Source organism: Melopsittacus undulatus, chromosome 7 (genome assembly GCF_012275295.1).
Source record: "Melopsittacus undulatus isolate bMelUnd1 chromosome 7, bMelUnd1.mat.Z, whole genome shotgun sequence".
NCBI lineage: Eukaryota > Metazoa > Chordata > Aves > Psittaciformes > Psittaculidae > Melopsittacus > Melopsittacus undulatus.
This window is the reverse complement of record NC_047533.1, coordinates 54,206,974-54,230,171: the sequence shown is the minus strand read 5'-3', so window position 1 is coordinate 54,230,171 and position 23,198 is coordinate 54,206,974. Positions and strand designations below refer to the sequence as shown.

Here is a 23,198-nt window from a genome sequence, read left to right as displayed (position 1 = left end):
CTCAGGTGTTCAACCACATACATGTACAAACCTTTCCTGCTCAGTAAACAAGCCATTAATTTTATGTAAATAAATGAAGAGACCATTGCATTAGATCATAATACTACACGTATGCTTATGGAATTTAATTGATACTCCACAGAAGTTAAAAACATTTATTTAAAAGCATAAATAATGCTTCTGTGAGATAAATAGTAAATTTTCACTTATATGATGAGAGAGAGATACAAGGTGACAAGTGTCAGATTTGGCTTAGGAATGGGTTCCTCTTTGTGCAATTAATGTAGCTTTGTTTTCTGAACTGTTGTACCTAGTGGCTTTCAGAAACACAAACTTGGGTGCCTACGTCTTAACCTGTGACTTAAGAAAGAAATCATTTCAGCTGAGTTGTCCTACATCTAGTGCCAGACTTGAGTTCTTGCTTCCACTCTTCTACTGTAGCCTTGATCCCTAGGAGCTACCAAGCATCTTCCTTCTGTGTGCATGTTCCCTTGTTAACGTTTCTTCATTTCCAAACTGACTCATCAAAGAATTGAAAACATGCTGTACGGTAATTTTTTCTTTAATCCCATATTAATTTTGATTCTTGCAGGTAGATGGATACTTTTTGTCCTTCCTTCCCCATATCCATCATTACCCTTCAAAATGTTTAACTTGTGAATGTCTCTTGCCAGTTGCTTTACCACCTTACAGTTATAAAAAGTCCTTGAGGTTTTCTACACACTCGTGATATCGGCAGTATCAGTTGTGTATGTCTATGAAAATGAGGCAGCTCAGGTTTCTAGATATGAAAACTGTGTCATTCACAGAAAGTTTTCCTGCAGCTTTGCTGTTACTTTCAGTGAAAAATCTAATTTATTTTGCATAACAAGTAATGAGACAGTTCTTCGAAGAGAATCGCTTCAGCCATCTTCAACAGATTGTAGTTTGACTAGCAAACTTCTTTTTTTTTTAATTTCCGTTTGGTTTGCCATTTAAGAAAAAAATGCAGCCAAGTATGAATATACAAGAATTTTAAGGATCTTGCGACAATTGTACAAAACTCGGAGCTAAAAGCTTCCTTGGCCAGGTCATGCTCTGATCCTCTGCCCTTGTTCATATCAGTGCCTATCAAATCCAGTCAACCCAGCAAAGCACAGGCAAATATTTCTGAATATTAGATGTCTCCTCATAAGAGAAACCTTTCCTGAATACATAAATTACTATAGCTCTCTCATCTGCAAAGTATAACACTTTACTCCATTAAACTATCAGTTTAAATATGTTGACTTGCTGAGGGAATAGAGCTATGACTTGTCCTGATGGGGATAAACACATAGGTCACTCAGGATTTTTTCCAAGGTGAACCTTCAATAGCACAAAATGCTTTGTCAGTTGAGATCTGACACTTGCCATCTGTAGTATTAAGTCAAAAAGATTGCTCGTATTCTTTGTAAATGGCAGTAAGTGATTTTTAATGCATATCAGCAATTTAGAGATGTCGAAGTATGTCCCATGTTCTGGCTTTATGAAGCACATTTATACAAAATCTGCAATTATATAATCTACATTAGTAGTTGTGAAATTTGAGGATCACTATTATGCTGTTTGGATGAGTGAAAAAAATCTCTCTACAAATTCTCAAAAACAATACTGTTCCTTTTCTGAGCCACACTGATTTAATTCATTGGGCAAATTCCTATGTAGCAGCACAGAGAACAGGTAACTTGCTATATAGTTATTCTGCCATATAATCTTCCTGTACTCTTGCATGTTTTCTTACATATTTTTCTTTACAAACTGTATATATAATTATTCCTTGTGGATTTTCTATCAGGGTGACCCTGGTTCTTCTGCTGCAGGAATTAAGGTAATTTGGTTTTAAAGCAGTTTTATAGGGACAAGAGGGGTGGTTGATCTGTGTTACTCTGTAGTGTCACAGACATTTAAAATACCATTAATGTTATGCTTTTCCCTAGCTCTATATTTAATTTGTCTTGTCAGATCTCATGTCTTTCATCTCTTTCAGGGTGAACCCGGTGAATCTGGACGGCCTGGACAAAAGGTATTAGTTGGAAATGTTCAGTTTTCCTTTTCTTCTCTTAGATTTGTGAATAAATGATATTACACAGATGTTACTACTGGTACTTACCTGCACTAGGATGAGACCAAGGCTGTACAATTTAACAGCGCAAGGCCTATAAGCATTTGGTGTGCGATTGTTTTGTATTTTTTAAAAGTACAGGAATGATTATACTAATAAAGATGAAAAGCAATATTAGACTAACCCACATCCCCTTCTAGCCACAGCACGCTTGCATTGAAAGCTTACCCAATTGCAGCTGGGAAGACTAACAAAGAACATGAGTGATCACAAGTTAACCCTGCGTGTTTGACTGAATATTAACCTTCAGACTGTGGTGCATTATTACAACTCACTAGGAAGAAAATAAATATTGACTAGAATCCCCTTCACATATACCTGTAAGGGGAATCAAACTGTCAGAGGCATGCAATGTGTTTGGAAGGATACAGACCAGGTAACGCCGTTCTGTGCTTCCTTCCAGGGGCAGAAATTCCCCTGGGCACTGTGTAGCTGAGGCTGCTTTTGTGAGCAGAGGTCCAGAAGGAGCTATAATGACTCTGCATGAGGCCCTCTGACGCTGGGGATTTTCCTCTTTGAATCTATAGTACATCCAAAACAGTGGATGCTGTTCCTTCAGCTGCCATTCATGAGAGTAGGAGGCAGGTCTTCATGAGAGTAGGAGACAGGTCCTGCTGGGAGAACTGATGAAAGGGCAAAGAGGAGAGGCAATGGGGGAACTAGATTTTTATTTTGCAGTACTTGGTTTTCTTCAGAAGCCTTCAACACCATTTTTGTCTCTGATAGCACTGAAAATTACATACTGCTGCCAGAGTGGAGCAGAGTTAATCTGCCAGTTGAGCTAGCAGGTATTCCAAACAGATAGCCAAGAGCAAAAATTCTATATAGTGTGTGGCAGTACAACCATTTTCTAATACTTGAGGTCTTTTGGTGACTAGGCAGTACATCAAAATATATAAAAAAATAAATATAAATTTAAATTAAAATAAAATGTTAAGTCTTTTTGTTTGAGAAATTATAACTGTCACTAATTATAAGACTAAACAAAGGTTATTATAGTTGTAAATGAAGCGCTTTAGTAAAATGCAGTTTTAGTTAGGAAAGGTAATCAAAGTAGTTTAAAGCTATTGAATCCACAAAATCATTTAGTGTGTGCATTCTGCAGTGTATGCTTTTCTTGGATAATAAACAAGAAAACATGCTTAAGAGCCTGTTAAGATTCATATCTTCATTAGCTGGCTGCCGTGCAGGCAAAACTAGCACTGATTTATCAGCAGGCACCTGGATCTCAGTCCCCAGGTACTCAGGTTTGATCTCATTTAGGTAACAGATAAGTGAGAGGTACGCAGTTCTGATATCCTATAGTCTCAGCTTGTTATTCGCAACGAAGAGGGCTTAATGTATTCTTTCCCCTTCACCTCATAAGCTTCCAGTGTGCCACACACTCGAGTCCCAGCCCAAACAGCAGCCACAGTAATGCACTCATTCAGAGTGCCTCCTCCAACCAGGTGCCCCTTGTCTGCTGTTCTGTCCCCTACTTAGCAGGTACCCATTTACTCATCAAAGGTTTTGGGGAACCTTTTTTCCCACTGGAGACATGCCTCTACCCTCTAAGTCTCCACAATAGTTTTCCCCCTACTGTGTCCCATTCCTATTTCCTGCTGGCATCTTCCTTCCTTCCTTCTATTTAACTTCTTCCTCTTCTTCCAGTTATTCCTTACCCATTTCTTAAGGACAGAAAAATATTGAGCTGCCCACCTGAATAGTATTTGCATTAAATGTGACAGTACTTCAGTGGCCTGATAAGCCTGTTGTGTGCCATATATATTGCAGAGGTGACAGAACAACCTGCCCTGCCAACCTGAGCATTATGAGATGGAGATAGTATACAGCCATGGTTTCTTTAAAAATCATTTTCTCGTAAATCATACTTGATTTTTTTGTATCAAGAAAGGTCCAGAAAATAAAGTATTGCGCATTCTTCTGCAAGAAGAATTTAGCATTAGCAATTTCAATGTGTTTCACATTTTTTAAAATCATCTTTGAGGGACGTTTTAATTCTTTTAGATTACTGTACCTCTGAACTGGCTTTGGTGGTTCCTTTCTGCTTGTTACATGTGAGTCTATGAGAGTTATCTCTGTCCCAAGACTAAACAGTGACCTACTGCAATAATACTGATAGATTATCAGTTATAATTATTCAAATGCTGTTCTTACAAGTGAAACTTCCACACTTGGATGAGAAAAGGTCACAGTAGTAGTGTTGTATGTATGGCTACTCAAGTAAGAAACTGCGAGACAGAGAAATAGGGTTTTGGAACTAGAATTTTGTCAGGAATGAGCGCAATGGGGGCTTTATAAAGGATTATTATTTTGCAAGAGTGACAACACATATTCTGCTTCAGAAAGTTGGGCAACATACCCAAAAATACTAGTATCTGTTGAAAATGGTGTCCTAGCCTCTGTTATTTCGTCCGATGTTATAGGTAATATGTTGAGACTGGAACATTTCCTGTGCTTTTAGGCAATGTGAACAGTTAAAATTCTGGAGTACCTAAAATGGGCAAAGAAGCTGTTATTAGATCCTTCTATAACATTTAAAAAATCATTCCATTTGGTAAAGCAATTTGCAGACCCCTTACTGTGTTCTTCAGTTTGTGGCAGAATATAATTTTGTTATTATCACTCCAAGTCTATTTAATATTAATGCCTTGAAGAAGTGTCTCTGGGTACTGATAAATATCTATGTTGTGCATATATGTGTTCGTATTTGTGTATGTATACATGTGTATACGTGAGTGTATGAATGTATGTATGTGCCTATACATACACGTAAAATATTTAAACAGCACAATCTGGATGAATCAGCCCAAACCACAGAGTTGAAATCTGGATTTCTATAATGCTCAGCAGTGTACAAAATCTGGAATATAGTTCAACTCATTCTAAAGGTAAAAGCTGGTTTCAGAGTTCAGACCTGAGCTTCCAGAAAGTTCAGGAAATATTCAGATCCAAGCTGCTGGTTAGAATCCATCTCTGTATTAAAATAAAATCTCCAGACGTTAAAATAATGTTTTCTTCACATTATTGCTTTTTCTTTTTTCTGTTCATCATCTTTATTTCCCTGGACAACGTCTTTCCATTTAGCTGATATCTCAAAATGACCATTTGTGTGAATGTTGTCATTATTTTTTTAGACTAATATCCACTTCATTTCAAAATTAATACATTTGGTTTTCAATTCCTGTTACAAAATAACCCTTGCAAATGCAGCACTATAAGTCTTTTTGTAGTTTTAAACAAGCAAGGTTCTTCTGGGTAAAGTAATAGAAGATTACATTCCCATTATCCTTCATGACACCATGTATATTTACAGATAAATAGCAAGCACTGAAATGATGCTACAGATAGCTCTATAAAAATGATGGCCCAGTTATAATTAGGTAGTCCTGCTTGAGCTGCACAATTTAAACCAAGCTCTTCTTAATTGCTCTGTAGCTAAACCAGGCAGTTGCACAGCACAATATCTAGCTCAGAGTTGAAAATTGAACAGAATTAAGTATCTGTCAATAAGTATGGAACTGAAACGGCAGCATGTAAAATGAACCATTGCTGCTTTTTAATTCTCTTTTGGTGAAGGCTAATGTGAATTTATTTTTGGCTGTTCTGATGTCTATTTTCAACCTGGGTGTCATCTTCAGATCCAAGGTTCCCAGAGGATGTTTAAGTTCTTAACATGACTTTTACTAATTGTAAATTTAAGTCACTCATTTTGAAAATATCAGTCCTGCTTGAACTGGCTAGGAGTCCTCTATGCTTTTTTATCTTGCTGCAGAATATATAGGGGTGTTCACTGGATAGTGATTATAACTGAATAATGTCTGTAATATTATGTAATTTTCCTGTATAGGGTGAACCAGGTCTTCCTGGGCTTCCTGGACTCCCTGGGATAAAGGTAAATAAATCGTAGTCTCTTGTACTGGGGAGGGGACACCACAAAGGGGGAGACTACAAGACTGTGACTAAAATGGACTTGCTGTACCTGTGCTGTGTCTTCTTCTGTCTCTGATATTGAACTGGGGATTGCCACAAAATGGTTTCACATGGAAAATCAGCCAAGTGTCTGTAGACAAGCAGTATATCATACAATAAAATGTGGAGTGTTTCATTCCAGTGCTTTAAAAATAATCTAATATGGTAGGGTTTTTTATACTTTAATGGAAGACGCTTGTTATTAAAGCTTTACTTGGTTTCCACTTTGCTGTGTGCTTTCCAGTAGCAATAGTCTACTGAATTTACTGAGCCTCCAGACAGAGAACTGCGTTAATTATACACAGGCTGTGGAGGACTGGCTCTGTCGACAAACATACTCTGTGCTCCATTACACAGCAGTGATTTCCACTGACAAGTCAAAATGTTGTAATAAGATTCTACTCAGTATTAGTTACAATCCCTGACCTAATACCTGGTTTAGTCTCTGCCTTCCGGTTTGTCTAGGATCTTTAGGTTAGTTGATACAAAATACATGTGGTTGGTCTAGTTCTAGCATAAGTGGTTGCACTGGGAATTGTAGATGCTTGCACAGTTTGAGCTAGTAACCGTATAATGCTGCACAAACTGAGTGGAATCACATATCCTGAGTGAATGCAGATTGTAGTGGTTGCTTCTCTTTTGTATCAAAGACTGCGCTTTCAGAAAACAAAATCTGTTTGAAACTTTTTCTTTGCATTCCATCATGGGCCTGTGGATACCTCAGGAGATGGTTTATATAATTTCTCCAGTGACAAGGGGCCAAACTCTTGTCCGTTTTGGTAGCATTCAGGATTTATCTCATGGAATGTAACATTTGCAGTGTTTTTCTCAAGGGACCTGTGAATTGCCACAGCACTGAAGCATGAAGTCCCTTCTGTGTTACTGGTGAATTATGGGAAGAATTGAATGTGCATATTGAAGTTTGTCTGTTGTAATACCTGAAAATATAGTTCCCAGGGAGTCTGTTCATTTTCCATGAGAACGAACCCTATATTGACTAGTGAAGATCATGTAGGAGCTGTCCTTTGTGTGATGAAACTCTTTTTATAAGGACCTCTGACAGCAATCCCTATTCTGTTTAACAGTGATCTAAGAGGTAGCTCAGTAGGAGGTCAGTGTCAGCATCTTGGGGGAACTTGCCAAAACCAGCTGGAGTTACAGCTGGTCTTTGGGGATTCCATGTTCATGCAGATAGTGCATGTCCATGCATATCATCAGCAAGTAAATAAAAAAGCCGAAATCTGTGTCTCTGCTCTGGGAAACTTACTGCTGTTAAGCTTTACTTGTTAGTGGTAAGAATGGCTCAGAAGGGCAGCTTTCAAGTTCACCTGAAAGGCAAGTGAAAAATTGATGAAATGTGGGAGTTTTGCCCAGTGAAAATTTGTTTCAGAATTCAGTGGATACAGTGGAAAAATGGTACAGTTGCATGCAGAATTAAATGGAATAATATGGTCAAATACTAATTCTTTTAGGAGAATGCTAGCTTCTATTAAAAATCTAGGCCAGAGGGAGACTAGTGGCAGTTCAGTGAAGAAATTCCATCTAGAGCAGTTCTGCATTGAAGTGGCTACGTACACCCTAGATGGTGACAAGTAAGCTAGCAGAAATGTGCATAGAAGAGAACAAAACCAGATCTGGTTACATCAGACTTTCAGAATGGGTGCTGTTTTGATTCAAGGCATCTGTAAACTCTTTTTAATTAATGAATCTATTGAAAAAAAGCCTAGATTTTTCTCTCCCAGAGACTACTTCTATGGCCTGAGAAGTCATAGCACAAACCAGTGAACAGCTGGAATTAGGAATATGGGCAGTTATTGGGAAAGAAAAAGCAGTAGTTTTGCACCTTTTCTTACCCTCTGTTTTAGCGAAGAATGATGTATCACCATGGTAAAATCATCTATCAATTTCCAAGAACAACCTCAGTGATAACTTATGGCAAAACAAATTTCCAGTGAACTGATGTTGATTGAAAGCTACTTTGAGAACAGTGACTGGATGAGAAATTTAAGCATGGAGGAAAACAAGTTCTGCTCTTGGTGTTATCATGGTGTTACCGTACAAAGCTGAAAGCAATAACTCTTCATTTTCCTGATTATTCCTTGTTGTTTGCTACATTCTTCTCAGAGCTTCTGGGGTCTGTTTACTTCAGGACTTCATAAAACTCTTTAAAATATGTCTTTGCTATTCTATCTTAACAGTGATATGCAGTGATGGCATAATGCAACAGATATAGTACAAACCCTGCATGGTGTCATCACAATATCTAGGACCTTGTTACATCATGTAAGAAGTTTCCATAAGCAAAGTTGTTTTCTAAGACTTTAATGGATTTCAGAGTTCTCATGAATTTGCGTGCCAGCACAGTAGCTGTCAGCAGGGGTTTTGCAGGCTATTTCCAAACTTTGTGAGATGGACATCTGGCAACTCAAGCAAGGTGCTAGCAGGAGCATGTAGGAGAAGTTATGGAGTTCAATACAAGGCTGTGGCCATTAATCTCTTTCCCAGTATGAAAAACTAAATATTTTTGTCTTTCTGGTATAATTTGGATACTATTCTTGTTTTCTGCAGTACTGTTTCCTTCAGTTTCTGTTACATTACGCAGGCATGCACAGGCACACTCAAAAGTCTTCTGCAAAATTTTCCATTGAGGTTTCTTGCAGCTAAAACATTTTACAGTTCTCAGCACACTTTTGATCTTTCTTCCATCTTATATAATTGGAATTACAGAATGTTCAGTAAATTTGTGCCTATGATGATCTAGAAATTAACACATTCTATTTGTTTTCTGCCTTTTGCCATGAGTTATTGGTAAAACATATTTCCTAAGCAGGTTTCAAAGGTTATCCCAAGATGGCTGAAATGCATCAATTCCTATAGATGAATAGATGTAGCTTAAACCTGTGTTCAACCAGCCAAGTATTCAAGGAATGAGGACAATATATATTCTAGGAATCAGATAGGTAAATAGCAAAAGTTCACATCCATTTGATATACAGTAACTCAAATCACACAGGTGATTTTGGATGAACATTGAGGATCATATTTACAGAGCTTTTATGTTCTAAATAGCTTTGGAATTGTTGAATGTTGATGAACTGATATGTTCAGGTATCTTCTAGACAGATGAGAAGAAAGAGACAAGAGAAGACTGTGTTATCTGATTTTGAAAGAATTTCCTTTAGTGTCTTCTAATACTTCCGTGTAAAGAAATGTAAGATGCAGGTGTATTCTACACATAGGATCTCTTCAATAGAGTTCTAGTCTTAAATATTTACCCTTTTATTACTTTGTAAGGAACTGTAAGTTTCCTTTTCTTTAAATCTGCTAGTTGACCTACAAATTTGCTGTTTATGAATTAATCTCTCTACAGTGTCATACTGTATTATTAAATATTTTAGGCAACTGTGCACATACATAGCACTCTCTAAAAATGCTAAAACAGCCTATGAAAGTATAAATGCCATGCCAGGCAGTGGACCATATCTTTCTGGCTACATTTCATCTTCCTTCTCATGGTTGGAGAAGCTTTCTAAGACTTCCAGGCCAATATGCTTGAACGTGTAGACAAACTACTTAAGGGATTAATAAATACTAATCACTGGAAAAGTTTCAGCACCTTATAATGCCATTTCAGTTAATTAATCACTGTTCCCAGAAACCTGTTGGAGTTGGTTGAATGTGATACTGGAGTCTGAATGAACAGCAACATTGGATGGACATGCAAGTATCATATCTGAATTCAGAGTATGCAGCAAGGTCTTTCATTACCTACTTTTCTAGACTTATTCACTGTGCATATGCGGATGTTTTAGGAGTTCTGCCTGTTCTTTTTCATTCTCTCCTCATTGTCAGTTGGTGCCATGGAGGAAACACAAGTGCAGTCAGTTATTTCTAAGACAGTGATGAAGCTGTCTGTGACATACTGGAGAAATGTTTTCAAGCACCTGTTGCTGTTTAGGAATGGCTGGAAACTTAATGATCCCCTAAATATTCCACCGTGTCACTTGGGAAGTGAGCAAGGCACCTAAACACAGACTGTTAACTCATCGCTCTGATATCTCCCAACTGACACCAAGCAGACACAGAATACTTTCTATGAAACACTAACTTCATCTATCTGTTTTATCTCTTAACTTTCATAAGATGATATGTACAAAGCAGCACTTGCTTACTGTGATAGTAGTCATGCATACTCTTACTCATTGTAGTGTCAGACATCTCTCAAATCCATTGTGTGTCGCATTTTCTGTCATTTGGGCAGTACAGTCCTCAGTTTAAGCAGTGTAGTGGGAAGCCTTCACGGAACACTCATTTCCCCTCAGTAGCAGCACTTTATATGGGGTCTTGGATTTTTTTTCACATTTCTGGCATTTCTCCTTCTGTTTTTAAAATAAATACTGAAATAAAGCTTGTGTGTTTTATTCCATTGTGTCCATGAAAACTGCTGTTGAATGATTTGGCATGAGAAAAGAAAAGCTGCTCATCCCTTCTACTTTCAGTAGGGAATTTTTTCCGTGTTTTCAAATCCAGTGGAACTGGCTGCTTCAATAGATTTGCCAGTATGCAGCATCTTGTATCTTTTTATACAATTCCTTTGGATTGACTTCCGTGGGACTGTGCCTGAGCAAGGTTTTAGAACAACTTAGATAAAGATATAGGATTTTTTTTTTAACAAAAGCAATTCTAATTTTCGTGTGTTCTTTATTTTTCTTTTTTTTCTGTTTATATTCAAAGATCTGATCCAGAGACTTTCCTAATTCTGTGTGAAGACTGAAAAACTTTCTGCTCCACAGAACTTACAGTTTTAGCTCTAGAGGAGTTGATGCTCCTTTCATCTAGTGAGTTCTGCTAGAAAAGAAAACTCGCAGAGAAAATGTGACAGAATTTTCAAGTTGGATGCTTAGAAGTTAGTATCCTATTTAAACTCTCTTAGAAAAGCAAGTGATTGCTGCTAAGCTCATGTGTTTAGATGTTGCTCTTCTCATCTGGTAGTAAAATGAAAGGAAATCTGAAAGAAATTGTAGTTCCAAGCATTTCATTTTGGAGTCAACGTAATTCACCGCCTATAGGAATGTTCTTTAAACTCCCTTCTTTCTCCAGGGCTTCTTAGCAAGGCTGAGTGCATTTTCCCAATGCATTTTTCCTTTTCCATATTTCCATTCTTCTTGTTTTCCTTTCTTATTAGTGACTGTTTCCAGGAAACCTGCAGAGCCTATATGTCTCTTTCAGTTTATTCAAGAACACATATTTTCTCGTCCAGGCTTCACTTCATCTTTATCCTATAGGTCACCATTCTCAGAACTCTTTTTAGCCTGAACTAGGAGCTGGAAGGGATGAGTTGCCCTTGTGACAGGCATCTCCAAATCCTGGATACAGAGATGGACTAAGCATGTCAACTGCAGCAACTAAAACTTGTAGAACTTCAGATCCAAGCCCTGCTTTCATAGAACTTAGGTTTCTCCCTGATATGCATTTGCCTTAGCTGATATATTTTGAAATATACAAGGGTGAACTAATTCCGAACCTTTCACTGCTCACATACAGTGTTCTTAAGAGTGGTTCAACTGCCTGAGCAGAGAAAAATGTGCAGTGTTGTATAGGTCAAATACTGAAAAGTAGACTATAAGGATGCCTGTTCTGTGTGAAAAAGGGAACTGATCTAAAAAAGTAGGACTTAGTACCTACATTTGAAGGGCTAGTTTTCAGAAGTAGCTCAATGGATGGGTAGGTAAAACATAAAATTAAAAAAAATTGCACAGCTATGCATTAATTTTCATTATTCACTTCCTAGGGTTAAAGTACATATACAAATGTATATGTCTGTATGTATATAGCTACATATCTTGCTTTGTTCATCCACTTCTAGCTGTCTGGTTTCCATATGTTATGGAAGTAATCACTTGCATAGGGTAGACGTGTAATTTCCTAGAACTAATTTAGAGGATCAAGGCCAGAAAATTAAATCATCATTAACACTGGATGGTGTGCATGTGTCAGGAGTGTTTACTGGGGCATTCTTTGAGATATATGCAGTTCTTATTAACCCTTCAGAAACTATCATGAAAGCTCTCATTTACTTTCATGGAAAGGCTAAAACATAAGTAACTGAAAAACAATATGTTTTTTCCTCTAAACATATTACTAGTTGGAAGACTGAGCTTATAGCAGAGCTTATAGCTTGAGCTTATAGGAGACCTCATAGCAGCCTTCCAGTATCTGAAGGGGGCCTATAGAGATGCTGGGGAGGGACTATTCATTAGGGACTGTAGTGACAGGACAAGGGGTAATTGGTTAAAACTTAAACAGGGGAAGTTTAGGTTGGATATAAGGAAGAAATTATTTCTTGTTAGGGTGGTGAAGTACTGGAATGGGTTGCCCAGGGAGGCTGTGAATGCTCCGTCCCTGGTAGTGTTCAAGGCCAGGCTGGACAGAGCCTTGGGTGATGTGGTTTAGTGTGAGGTGTCCCTGCCCATGGCAGGGGGGTTGGAACTTGATGATCTTGAGGTCCTTTCCAACCCTAACTATTCTATGATTCTATCATTCTTATAAAGATTTATTTCACTGCATCTGTTTTATGGCATAGTTTATTTTTTCTTTGTTAAAAAAGAATAAATCAAACCAAATCACAAAATTCTAAAACAGCTGAATAATATGAGAGCTAAATATTCTGCTGTGTTCAGAAATCAAGAAAATCTGTAATCTGAATTTCAGTAATCTGACAGTATTACTTTACCTTTCAGAGTAGCAACAAAAATTCTTTAGATTCGTCATCTGTTTCTTATAGAAAACAATTTGGGGCCAGACTTTTCGTAATTTAGTAGTTATTTGCAATTATTTGCAGCCATTGCAAATAACTGAAAATGAGGTGCTTATTACAACAAGTGTTTTTATTCTAATCCTTAAATCTACAGTGACTTGAATTATAATTAACCTTTAAGCAAGAAGTCCTTGATATGACTAAGCTATGCAGAATTAATCAGAATTATTACTGGTTCTGTTAACACCCTTCCAAAGAAACGTATTTTCTAAGCAAACAGAACTTAAAAGCAATGAGAAAATTAGGATCACTAAAAAGCAATAAAGGTACAAAGTAGGGCTCATTGTGAAGCTCCAGGGTGTTAGCAAGGTTGTAAGGTTTTACTTCTCTAACTCTAAATCAGTCATAAAGGCTATACATGCATTTGGAAATTCTAAACCTGAATTGTTTTTCCAAGTTTAGGGCCTGATTAGGGATTAAAGATACTGTTTCAAATGCGATGAGTGAGCCAGACAGCCTGTTTTAACTAGCCATTTCTGGAGCCAATTCTGAAGTGGTATGAGAAGCCTTGACAAAGACCTTATAAAACAGTGTTGGGATTTGGGTTTTTTTTATCAGATTTCATTTTACTCTGCTCATTTCCTTCTTATGAGCTGAATACTGTAGTCCTCTCAAGAACAAAATTCCCATGGACATCAGGCTATATGTTAAGTCCTTCTAATGCCCTTCACAGTGAGAATGTATAATGGGCAATCCTCTCTGACTTGTATAGTCTAAAGCTAGCTGGGTTTCTTAGAAATTGCTTCACTGAAACTGAGTGTCACAGATGCAGGCAGGTCATGAGCAAGTGTGGCTTCATCAATTGCCATGAATTGTTCTGTTCCAGACTCCTGAGAATTTGGCTCTCACTCCTCTGCAGAATGGAAAAGTCACAGTATTTTGGTTAGACAGCAATCTCAGAAACAAAGTCTGAGGCAGCAGATGACAAATTCTGGAGAATCATCACAGACACCAGTGAACAAAATCAAAATTATTATAACTTCATAGTTCTCCAAATTGCCTTGCATCTGGGTTTTAGGGATTTTTTGCTAGCTCCTCTGTATGTCTCTACCTTCTCAGGGTTCTTTCAGTGGAGTCAGGCAAGGAAAGGGCATTGTACTTGCCGATGGGTAAATCAGAGTAACATGTAAAACAAGCATACCATAGTCACTTCATGTGATTAAAATTAGGACCCTTCCATGTCAGAAGGGACAGTCTGGGCTTTCCCAAGGTCTGTGGCTCTTGAGGAGTTTGCAGCTAGACATGTGCCAGATGCAGGAATTTTTGGAGGCCCTCCAGGCCAACAGGCAGGAGTTTTGAAGCTCCAAGCCTGCCTCAAAATTGTGTGTCGGGGCATGTCAGGGTTTTCCCCAAGCCTACAAAGCTAGGTTTCCCTTGTATGGAAACTGTGGGGTGGACCTACACTAGCAGAATCCTCGACAGAAAATCTGATGCTTTGGCATGGTTTGCCAACCCAGAGGTGTGTCTGCAGGAATCCTGGCCTTGGCATGGCTGGACTCATAAGTGAATAGCAGGGAAAGGTGTGCATGCCCTGGTTCCATGGCAGATCTGCCAGTCAGCCCTGAGAGAAAAAACTGCCAGGGTCCCAGCGCTGGAGCAGATATTAAATAAAGTGTTTTGGGACCAATGAACTAATAAAGGTGAGAGTTTCTTATCTAAAGCACTAGATAAGGATAAGGATTGAAATGGTATTGTTCCTTGCAAATTCATGTTCAAAAGATTGGTGTTGTCTCATTTCTATAGCTCAAAAGAAAATAATGAAGTAATCTGATGCAGAAGGAAAATACTAAGATGGCAGTGAGTCTTAAAAAAAAGTTAAAAATGTTAAGAGCTTTTGCACAGTTTATATTGATAAGGGAATAACTGGCTCCCATGGTTTTAGGTTTTAGCAGCAATGAAATGTTTTATCAGTGACTTCAAACATTTTTATTTATAAAAGTAAAATAGTCATTTCAGGAATGGAAGCAACTTTATTTCATTGTTATAAAAAAGTCAATATTTTGGGCACTTTTCTGCAGCACAGGTTTTCTTTTGGGGCAAACATTGATATGGATGGGAAAATACGTTATATTCATTAGAAGAATAATTATAGAAAGAAGAGCTTTCTGTGGGAAAACTGTGTTTCCAACAACTGCTGTTCTTTATGATTGCTCGAATAAGCATAGAATTGTGTGTTTCAGGCACTGGAAGTGGACTGGGCCTGTATGAGAACAAAGTTTCAAATAATTTCATTGTTGTGTGTCTCAGCTATGCGATGAAGGCAAATTCCAACTGAATACTTTATTAGAACTCTATTGTTAATAACCACTTGCCAAATTAGTGGTGGTAAAAACAGCTATTAGCATTACAAAGTGGATTTCAACTGTTTCACATTTTTTAAGCAAAAGTCCAAGCTTTAGCCAATTACAGATTCTATAAAAGCCAAAAGAAGACATTCAACAGTGTCTTAGGTTAACTTCTAATAGCAAAGTTAGCCTCTGTCTCAGCCCATAAAAGCTTTAATCACCATGAAGGCCAGTTGTGAATATGTCTAGATAATAATCCTCATAAAAATTTTACTATCTGCTGATGTAAATTACAAGGTGCCATTTTTAGTATTAAATTCTGATGGAGCTTACATTATACTAGGTGTACAGCATGCCATTAGACAGTCCTTTTCTGTTTCAAACATTTTATGATAAGAGGGGGAAATTAACATTAGTAAGGTTTGTTAATAGTAGTATATCATTTGCTGTCTGACCCATTAATATTTCTACAATTGACAAACATTTGAGGGTGAAAATGAGCACACATAGAGGCAGTCTCTTAGTGTTTTAAATTATTAATGTATCAAGCCATTAGAGGTTACTCTTAAAAAGATAACAAATCACTCCTGTAAAGTGGATGCAATTTATAAGCTTGTTGATTTTTTTAATACCAAGTCGCCTTTATTGTATGATTGATACAGATTGCTCCAAACCCTAACAGCAGATGAAATTCGAATGCTGAAATTCATCTTGTGTAATGTGGTGGTTCCTAAGTAGTGATTTCACAACTGTGCTAAAGAGTTAAACTAATACGCACAGAGTCATCACTTGCTGATGGCTTTCTATACAGCTGCCAAACTGTATTTCAAACAGGAGAGTTCCTTATTTTTCTTTCAAAACCTGCCTCTTTAACTCCTCTTTCCAAATTTTGTGCTCCCTACCCCTGCTTTAGAAGGCAAAGAAGCTCCTGGTATATTCTTACTAGATAAAACTTTGAGTTTATTGTAAAAAGTTGAGGTGAGATGTTTAGCAAAGTGTTATAAATCTTGATTACTCTGATTCCTTTCATTCCTCTCAGAATTTCATGGTAGTTTGGAACAAATTCTGAGCTCGTTTAATGTAAGAGACTTAGAACCAGGGGATGTTTCATTGAATTCCAGAGCTACGATGTCAAATAAAAGTGCAGTCCAAAGCAGGCATTTACTCTTGCTTTTCTGCAGCCATGTGCCAGCTAAATCATAAATGTTACATATTTAAAGCAAAAATGAAAATTTGATTTCCTAACTGCATTACTCTATGGCTCTGGCATCACGTTTCTGTGATGGACTAATCAGAATGGTCTCTCTCTTGCCTTTGTGTAACAGGGTCACCACCATGCCTTATTGAGAGGAAGCTGTTTTCTTTACGTTTCACTCATTGGCAGTGTTAATTTTGATAGGTTCTAATTTCTTTTTTTGTTATCTGAGTGTCTCATTATTCTCAGCAGAGCTATTACTCAGCCATTCAGATCCTAGTCTCTGCCAGCACACGACTTCTTCCACTCCACACTTGATATTGTTTTAAAGCTCTGTGTCATATAATATTCTACTTATGATAATAAGTTACTAGCTTCTTCCACTATCAATTCCACTAATATTGGTATTGGACCTTAATCTTAGCTAGTTCTAGAATTTGGGGAAAGGTGGGACTTCTTTTTGGACATTAGCCAGAAGTTTTCTTGCAATATGCAACTGGTATAGTCCTAAGCAAAGTGCAACAGTTTGGCTCAAAAGACGTCCATCAAACTCTGAATGACACTTTTAAGCCTTACCAGTGAAAAGATTAAATAATGTAATAATCTGGGGCTATTGAGTGCATTCTCATTCTAAAATAAGTGATTGAAGCTGCGTTGTTCTTCATTTACTGACATTGAAGTGCTTCCATCTTGCAGTGACAACCTTAAGTTACTCTTGCTGAGTAAGACCCATCTGAAGAGCCTTACTTATGCTTTTATAGAGACTTATCTAAACTCTAAGTTTATTTTCCTATAACAGCAAAAAAACCCAAGCTTCTCTGTGATGTGTTTGTCTTAGTTTATTCTTTTGTTATATTTTGGACCGTGACCAGCTGGAACTTCATGTGAGAAAACTCATTATTTAGTTATATTTTTTGATAATCTAAATTGAGATCATTGAGAGTTTGCTATGGCTCAGTATAGCCACAGGAAAGAATTCTGTGGTTATAGATTTGCTAGAGACTTTCTTTGCTTTGAACTGTTAATGATGGATTGCTGATGAGAATGCAGATGAATGTGCAAGAATACTTCCTCATTTACTCACCTCGTGAAACATGCCTGTATTTCTATGGAGGCAAAGAAGTGAAGAGAAATACTATCCAATTACTTATATCCACTGTCTCTATATGTTCTCAGTAATTATATCAACACAGGTTTATGATACATCTGTCTTTTAGCTATTTGAAGAAGCATTTTATGGGTAATTTTTAGTCATTTAAGTTCAGTGATGTTGTTTGAAGGTTAATAAATACATCTTTATTAATTGAGTTACGCTACTGACTTTTAAAGTTACAATAGCTTGTGAGTGTATCTTCTTGATTCAGACTTATGAGAAAAAAATGCAAGATTAAATAGCAGGAAACCTTGTTCAGGAGAGTTGGGAAAGGAAACCATATGGCTTATTAATCTTCTATTATCCCCCTTCAGGCATGGAGATAGGTAATAAAATATGTCCTCACTCTTCTGTTTAATTCTGCTTCTGCTGCAGCTCAGCTTGATTCCTGCTATTTGTCTGTTATGTTTGTACAAATGAATGGGCAAAAAGGGGGCAGAATAGGGGGAATGAGGAGAGCTGTGACTCTTTCCCAGCTGTTCACAGCCAGAGAAGTTGTTGGGTGCAGAGAACTGAAGTGTTTTACTGTCAGAATGAGGAGGGAGAGTACCATGATATTGGGGGTCTCTGACTTGAAAGGAGATCACTTTTGACCCCCTTTTTGGGCATAATGCAGCTAAGTACCTCTCTTAGACACATATTGCAACAGTACCACCCGGCCTCTCAATTTGTCATTGGTTTGTCACACCCTTACCCTGTCTGCCCATCTGTTCACATTTGTGATAGAAAACTACCCCATAACACATGACTGAAATGAACTGTCCCTTTTTAAATTTAGAAATCACTGAGAACTCCCCTCTTGCCTTCATACTTGTTTTGGTATAATTTTGCTATATTATGTTGTAGTACAGATTGCATATTAACAGTCCTTAACCTCTTAAAACTATGTTTGACACCTTCTGCTTCTTTTGCTTTTCATGTGCTGTGTGATGGCTTGCTACAAGAATTTATGCTGATTGTGTTTAAAAGTATATCTAGATAACTGTTACATTGGAGCTGGAGAGCTCTAAGTAAAACAGGGAAAATACTATCCAAAAGAAACTTGAGTTACTGCTAAATAAATAATCTAACATTCTTCTCATATGGTATTTTTTAAGGGTGAACCAGGTTTCATTGGTCCACAAGGAGAACCTGGGTTGCCAGGGCTACCAGGAACAAAGGTAAGGGTAACTGGCAGCCATTACAGCTAGTGCCAGCTTCAGCTTCCTCATTATATAGCAGAGGCTAAGACTGTACTAATGGCAGAATATGTGAGAAGTCTTAGCTCATGGACCAGTGCTATGATAAATGTCTTTGTACTGATCCCCTCAAACAATATGAAGGCAGATATTATATCCACTCATAAGTTCATCTATTGCCTTTATTCATGTTAGCATTCCAAAGCTTGCTTGTTGAAGATGCTGAATATGCATGACTGAAGAAAATATATATATATTTAATTAATTTTTTTCTTAAAGAAAAAGCTTGCAAGGATGTGCAGGTATTAGAACTTTGACACTACACTCCAGATTCTGAAAATACAGATCCACTAAGCCTGTATTATTTAATTTCTTCCTGTGTTGCTTTTTTTTTTTTTTAGTGACTGTATGACAGTTAGAATATTATGAATCCTATGAATGGTCTCACCATTTGGAAATCTTTATTCCAGTCCTTTCAGAATAGGGAAAAAAACCCATGCATTTCCATTTTGAAGCTGCCTTCTTTTACCTTCAAGAAGACTGTATTTACTCAGCAGAGGGTTCCCCAACCCAATACAAGTCACAGATTACCTTAAAAATGTTTTTTCTGATGGTTTGGTTTCCTCAGTTTGTGCTGAGTTGGTGGTGTGCTGAAGACTGCCCAGTATCCTGTGATATATGTATATCTGTTGCAATAGGGTGACAGAGGAGAGGCTGGTCCTGTTGGGAAGGGTGAGCGAGGTGAACCTGGAGTCCCTGGACCAAAGGTCAGTCTGATTTCACTTTGGGAATGTTGTGTTTAACACCTACGAACACATCTTTTCCTGCTGCAAAATAGAGCAAAAGCTTGGTGAATGAACTCTTAAATGAAAATGCTCTCAAATGCTCCAGTCCCAAAGACAATAGCAGTTTTGTGTTCACAGCTGTGGAGCTGCAGTCTGAATGAACTCTTATCTGGTCTACAAAGTAAAGACACTACCTACATACACTGTCATGGAGTTGGTCTAATTCATTCCAACTAAAGCCCTGACCTCCAGGTCCCTAACTTTCAGCACTGAAGTTTGAACTCTTTGACCAGCATAGCTATTGTGTAGCCACTGAATGCAGAGAAAATCCATTTTGCATACTGTCTTCTAACTCTGTAAGAAAGATATCATTCTAACTACATTTTAGTATTGTGTTAATATTTTCCACTGTGTCAGTAGCATCCCTTTCCTATCACATCTTGAAAATAATAAGGCAGATTCCATGCTCCTTGTCACAGTTTAGTTATTTTGTGTTCACCTGAACTGTTGGGAAAAGAAGTTGTGGTAACACATTGTTTCCTTATTTTAGGATATTTATCTTCACTATCTTTTAGCTATAATTTTTCAGGAGTTACGGAATAACATCGGTAATTCCTGCAAGCCACTGTTAATGATGCCTACTCTACTACTGCAAATACTGCTTTTCTGTTGGGAGAATGGAATCTGTGGCTTTTGAATGCTGGTGTTAAAGAATATGTTACTCTGGGTGCTATTAAATTCAGTGCCTTTACAGATTCGTTATCTTGGTCATATAAAATTAAGTATTTCTGCTTGTTCATACTGTAGTTAGTTATTACTAATTTCTTTTTCTCTTTATTTCCATTTCTCTATCAACTTTTCTCCTTGTCTGTCTTCCTACAAACAGGGAAAAACAGGTGAACCTGGATCTAGAGGCCCCAAAGGGTCAAAGGTTAGTAGTAAAGAAACTGTATTTAGTTGAGCAATTAACATAATGATTTTCAAGATAAATTTGTAATATTTTACAGAAACTTCACTTATCTCTCTAAAAGAACCCATAACAGTCTACAATGTTCTTTTTAAGTCAAACCTTCTGACTTTTAGCTTTAGCTATTAGAGTTAAAACCTGTGTATTTTAAACACTGTAATTCTAGTTCTTTTTCTGTTATAACATCTGCTCCACTCTGCTCTGGTTTTTATCATGCAACTTGGTTTCTCTCTGTATAACTGGGTTAGTCCTCCCACATGCCAGGGGCCAACACCTGACTATGCCAGTGGTTATTTAATTGTTTTTCATAATAATTTTGTGGATCCACCCTTTGATGAGTTAGGAATCAGTGGTATTCTATGTCAAAGGCAAGACTTGTAGGCTACATTACTGGTTTATCTACTTTAAAGAAAAATAATTTGATTATATATATATCTATCCATGCATCCATCTCTATATAGATATAGTTGTTTCACGTATATGTAGAGAAATAAGATATATGCTTTTCTATTACTTCATCCACTGTGCAAATACCTTGCTCAATAGTCTCTTTCATGTTATAATACGGAATCAAAGCAAAATGAAAATAGATTTGATTAGGCAGCTGTTGAGTCTATGTCATAATAAAGATGACTAGATAATGGAGGCTGATAGGATACTGTTTGCAGTACTTGTAAGGTCCTTGAACAGCAGTCCATTCACAGTGCTTAAAGATATGATTAAATAAGTGCCACTTAACCCCATTCATTCTTATCAGAAATAAACACTGGAAAATGATGGAGCTGATGAGGGGATTAAAGCATCAGAGTGAGAGTAGAATTGTAAATCAACCTCTTATTTGCCTACGGTACCTGGGCACTTCTCAAATGCACCAAAAAGATAAATATATCCTCTTTAATCCCTTTTATACCAAAAAAGGAAATACAATTTTCATTTTACCTGCATGTCTTGAAAATCTGACCCACAGAAGTCAAACTAGTGGTTGGGAACTCATTTTTTTAACAATTCTAATGGTACATTCCCTAGCTGCTGCCAAGGCAACACTGAAAGGAAAGGCAGATGGCACAACCTTGATCATGTCCTGCCAGCAGCCTGCTCCTCATATTCCTCTGTTAGACCCATGAAAGTTTTCTGTTTTCTGTTGCCACTGATGAATTAATTATTCTTCCCCAACTTGTACTAAAATTGTACAGATTTCAACAGGAGCAAAAGTTTCAGTTCTTATCCATATTAATTTTGAGTAATATAAAAATGTAAGACCTTGCTAGGAAAGTGACTGTGAAATGAAATGAATCATAGTCACTGGATGCTGGGTTATGAATGCATACATGTCTGAAATTCCCTCTATTGCTTGAAACATTTCTAATAGCTGGGGGAAAAAAAGCTGTGTACAAGATGGTAAAGATCTTAAGCCTGTCACAGTAAGGGAGTAAAGGAACTCTTAATTCTGACAGTAATATTGTAGGGGAGGCAGTGACTCACAGACACGAAGTTCAGAAAGTTAGTGGAGTCATGATTGCAGAAAGAAAAGTTTATACACTTTGAAACACACCTTTGAAGAAGTCATTGAGTGTTCTCAGATTGAGTGATTTCATTTCTCTAACTTTAAAACTTTTGATAACAGCACTATTAAGAATAGGGAAGTTATACAAATTATTTAATTGTTAATCTGTCTTTTATTAGTTCACTGGGATTTCTTATTACAAATCAATACAGCACTCCAACAATTCACAGAGAAATAAATGCCACTACACAGATTTTGAAGTATCTATTCTTTTAATAAATTAAGATCCACATTTTGTTTCTGTTGAGAGGCCTTTTAACCTGTCTTATTTAAGATAACTATATTTAAAAGGGGAGAACTACATAATATATTGTCAAATGGCATTCCTGTCTTCAAATATAATTTTTACATAGGGTGATACAGGTGACAGAGGTGACACAGGATCTACAGGTCCACGGGTAAGTCTGTTTCTCATTTCAGATGTTTGTTTTGTACTCTTAGATTCAGTCCACATTATGAATTGAAACTGTGGCAGTAACTCCAACTAAACCAGTGAAATTGGGCACTTGACTCTAGCAGAATGTGTGATGCTAACTGGCCTTTAATATGAATAACAGCCCTTGCTACTACTTGAAGCAGTCTCCTATTCCATAGTTCATGGTGAGGATGTTACATGCCAGATGTTCTGACTTTGTTCACAGCCAGTACAGAGCTAGAGTATAGGAACTGCTTAAATATTTGACCTCAGAGGTTTGATATATTTGCTTTCCCAGCAGAACAAGTCACTGAGTACTGACATGTCTGTTTATATTTATATTTATTTCTTTTATTTTTTAGTAAATGTTTTGAGGTTATTCTTCAGTTTAATGCTTACTTTTGTGGTTAGTAGTAATATATTTTAAGTACAAGATTCCAACACTGCACAATCAAGTCAAAGCATGTGTCAGTAGTTAAGTGTCTAGAATAGTCTTTGGTAGGTGTCTCAAAACTTTCATGGAAAATGTATTACAGGGACCACCTGGACAGAAGGGTGATCAAGGTGCAACAGAGATAATTGATTATAATGGCAATATCCATGAAGCACTGCAGGTATGCAAACATAACAAGGCTGGAGTGGTTTAGTCTGGTCTGGGAAAAAACAGTTTGACAGCATTATATTTCTCTTTTGCGTAGACCTTGAAAACATTTTGTGTGCAAAG

At 37.2% G+C, this 23,198-nt stretch overlaps 1 protein-coding gene across 1 annotated transcript in view; it reads left to right on the top strand.

Moving 5' to 3' along the window:
* The window catches only part of COL25A1 (collagen type XXV alpha 1 chain), a 303,851-nt gene that overhangs the window by 246,195 nt on the left and 34,458 nt on the right, over positions 1 to 23,198 (top strand). The window contains exons 16-23 of the mRNA XM_034064996.1: positions 1,817 to 1,849; positions 2,009 to 2,044; positions 5,994 to 6,038; positions 18,663 to 18,725; positions 19,442 to 19,510; positions 20,415 to 20,459; positions 22,413 to 22,457; positions 23,011 to 23,088. Of these exons, the coding sequence (XP_033920887.1) occupies positions 1,817 to 1,849; positions 2,009 to 2,044; positions 5,994 to 6,038; positions 18,663 to 18,725; positions 19,442 to 19,510; positions 20,415 to 20,459; positions 22,413 to 22,457; positions 23,011 to 23,088 (414 nt within the window). The remainder of the gene's footprint in view (positions 1 to 1,816; positions 1,850 to 2,008; positions 2,045 to 5,993; positions 6,039 to 18,662; positions 18,726 to 19,441; positions 19,511 to 20,414; positions 20,460 to 22,412; positions 22,458 to 23,010; positions 23,089 to 23,198) is intronic.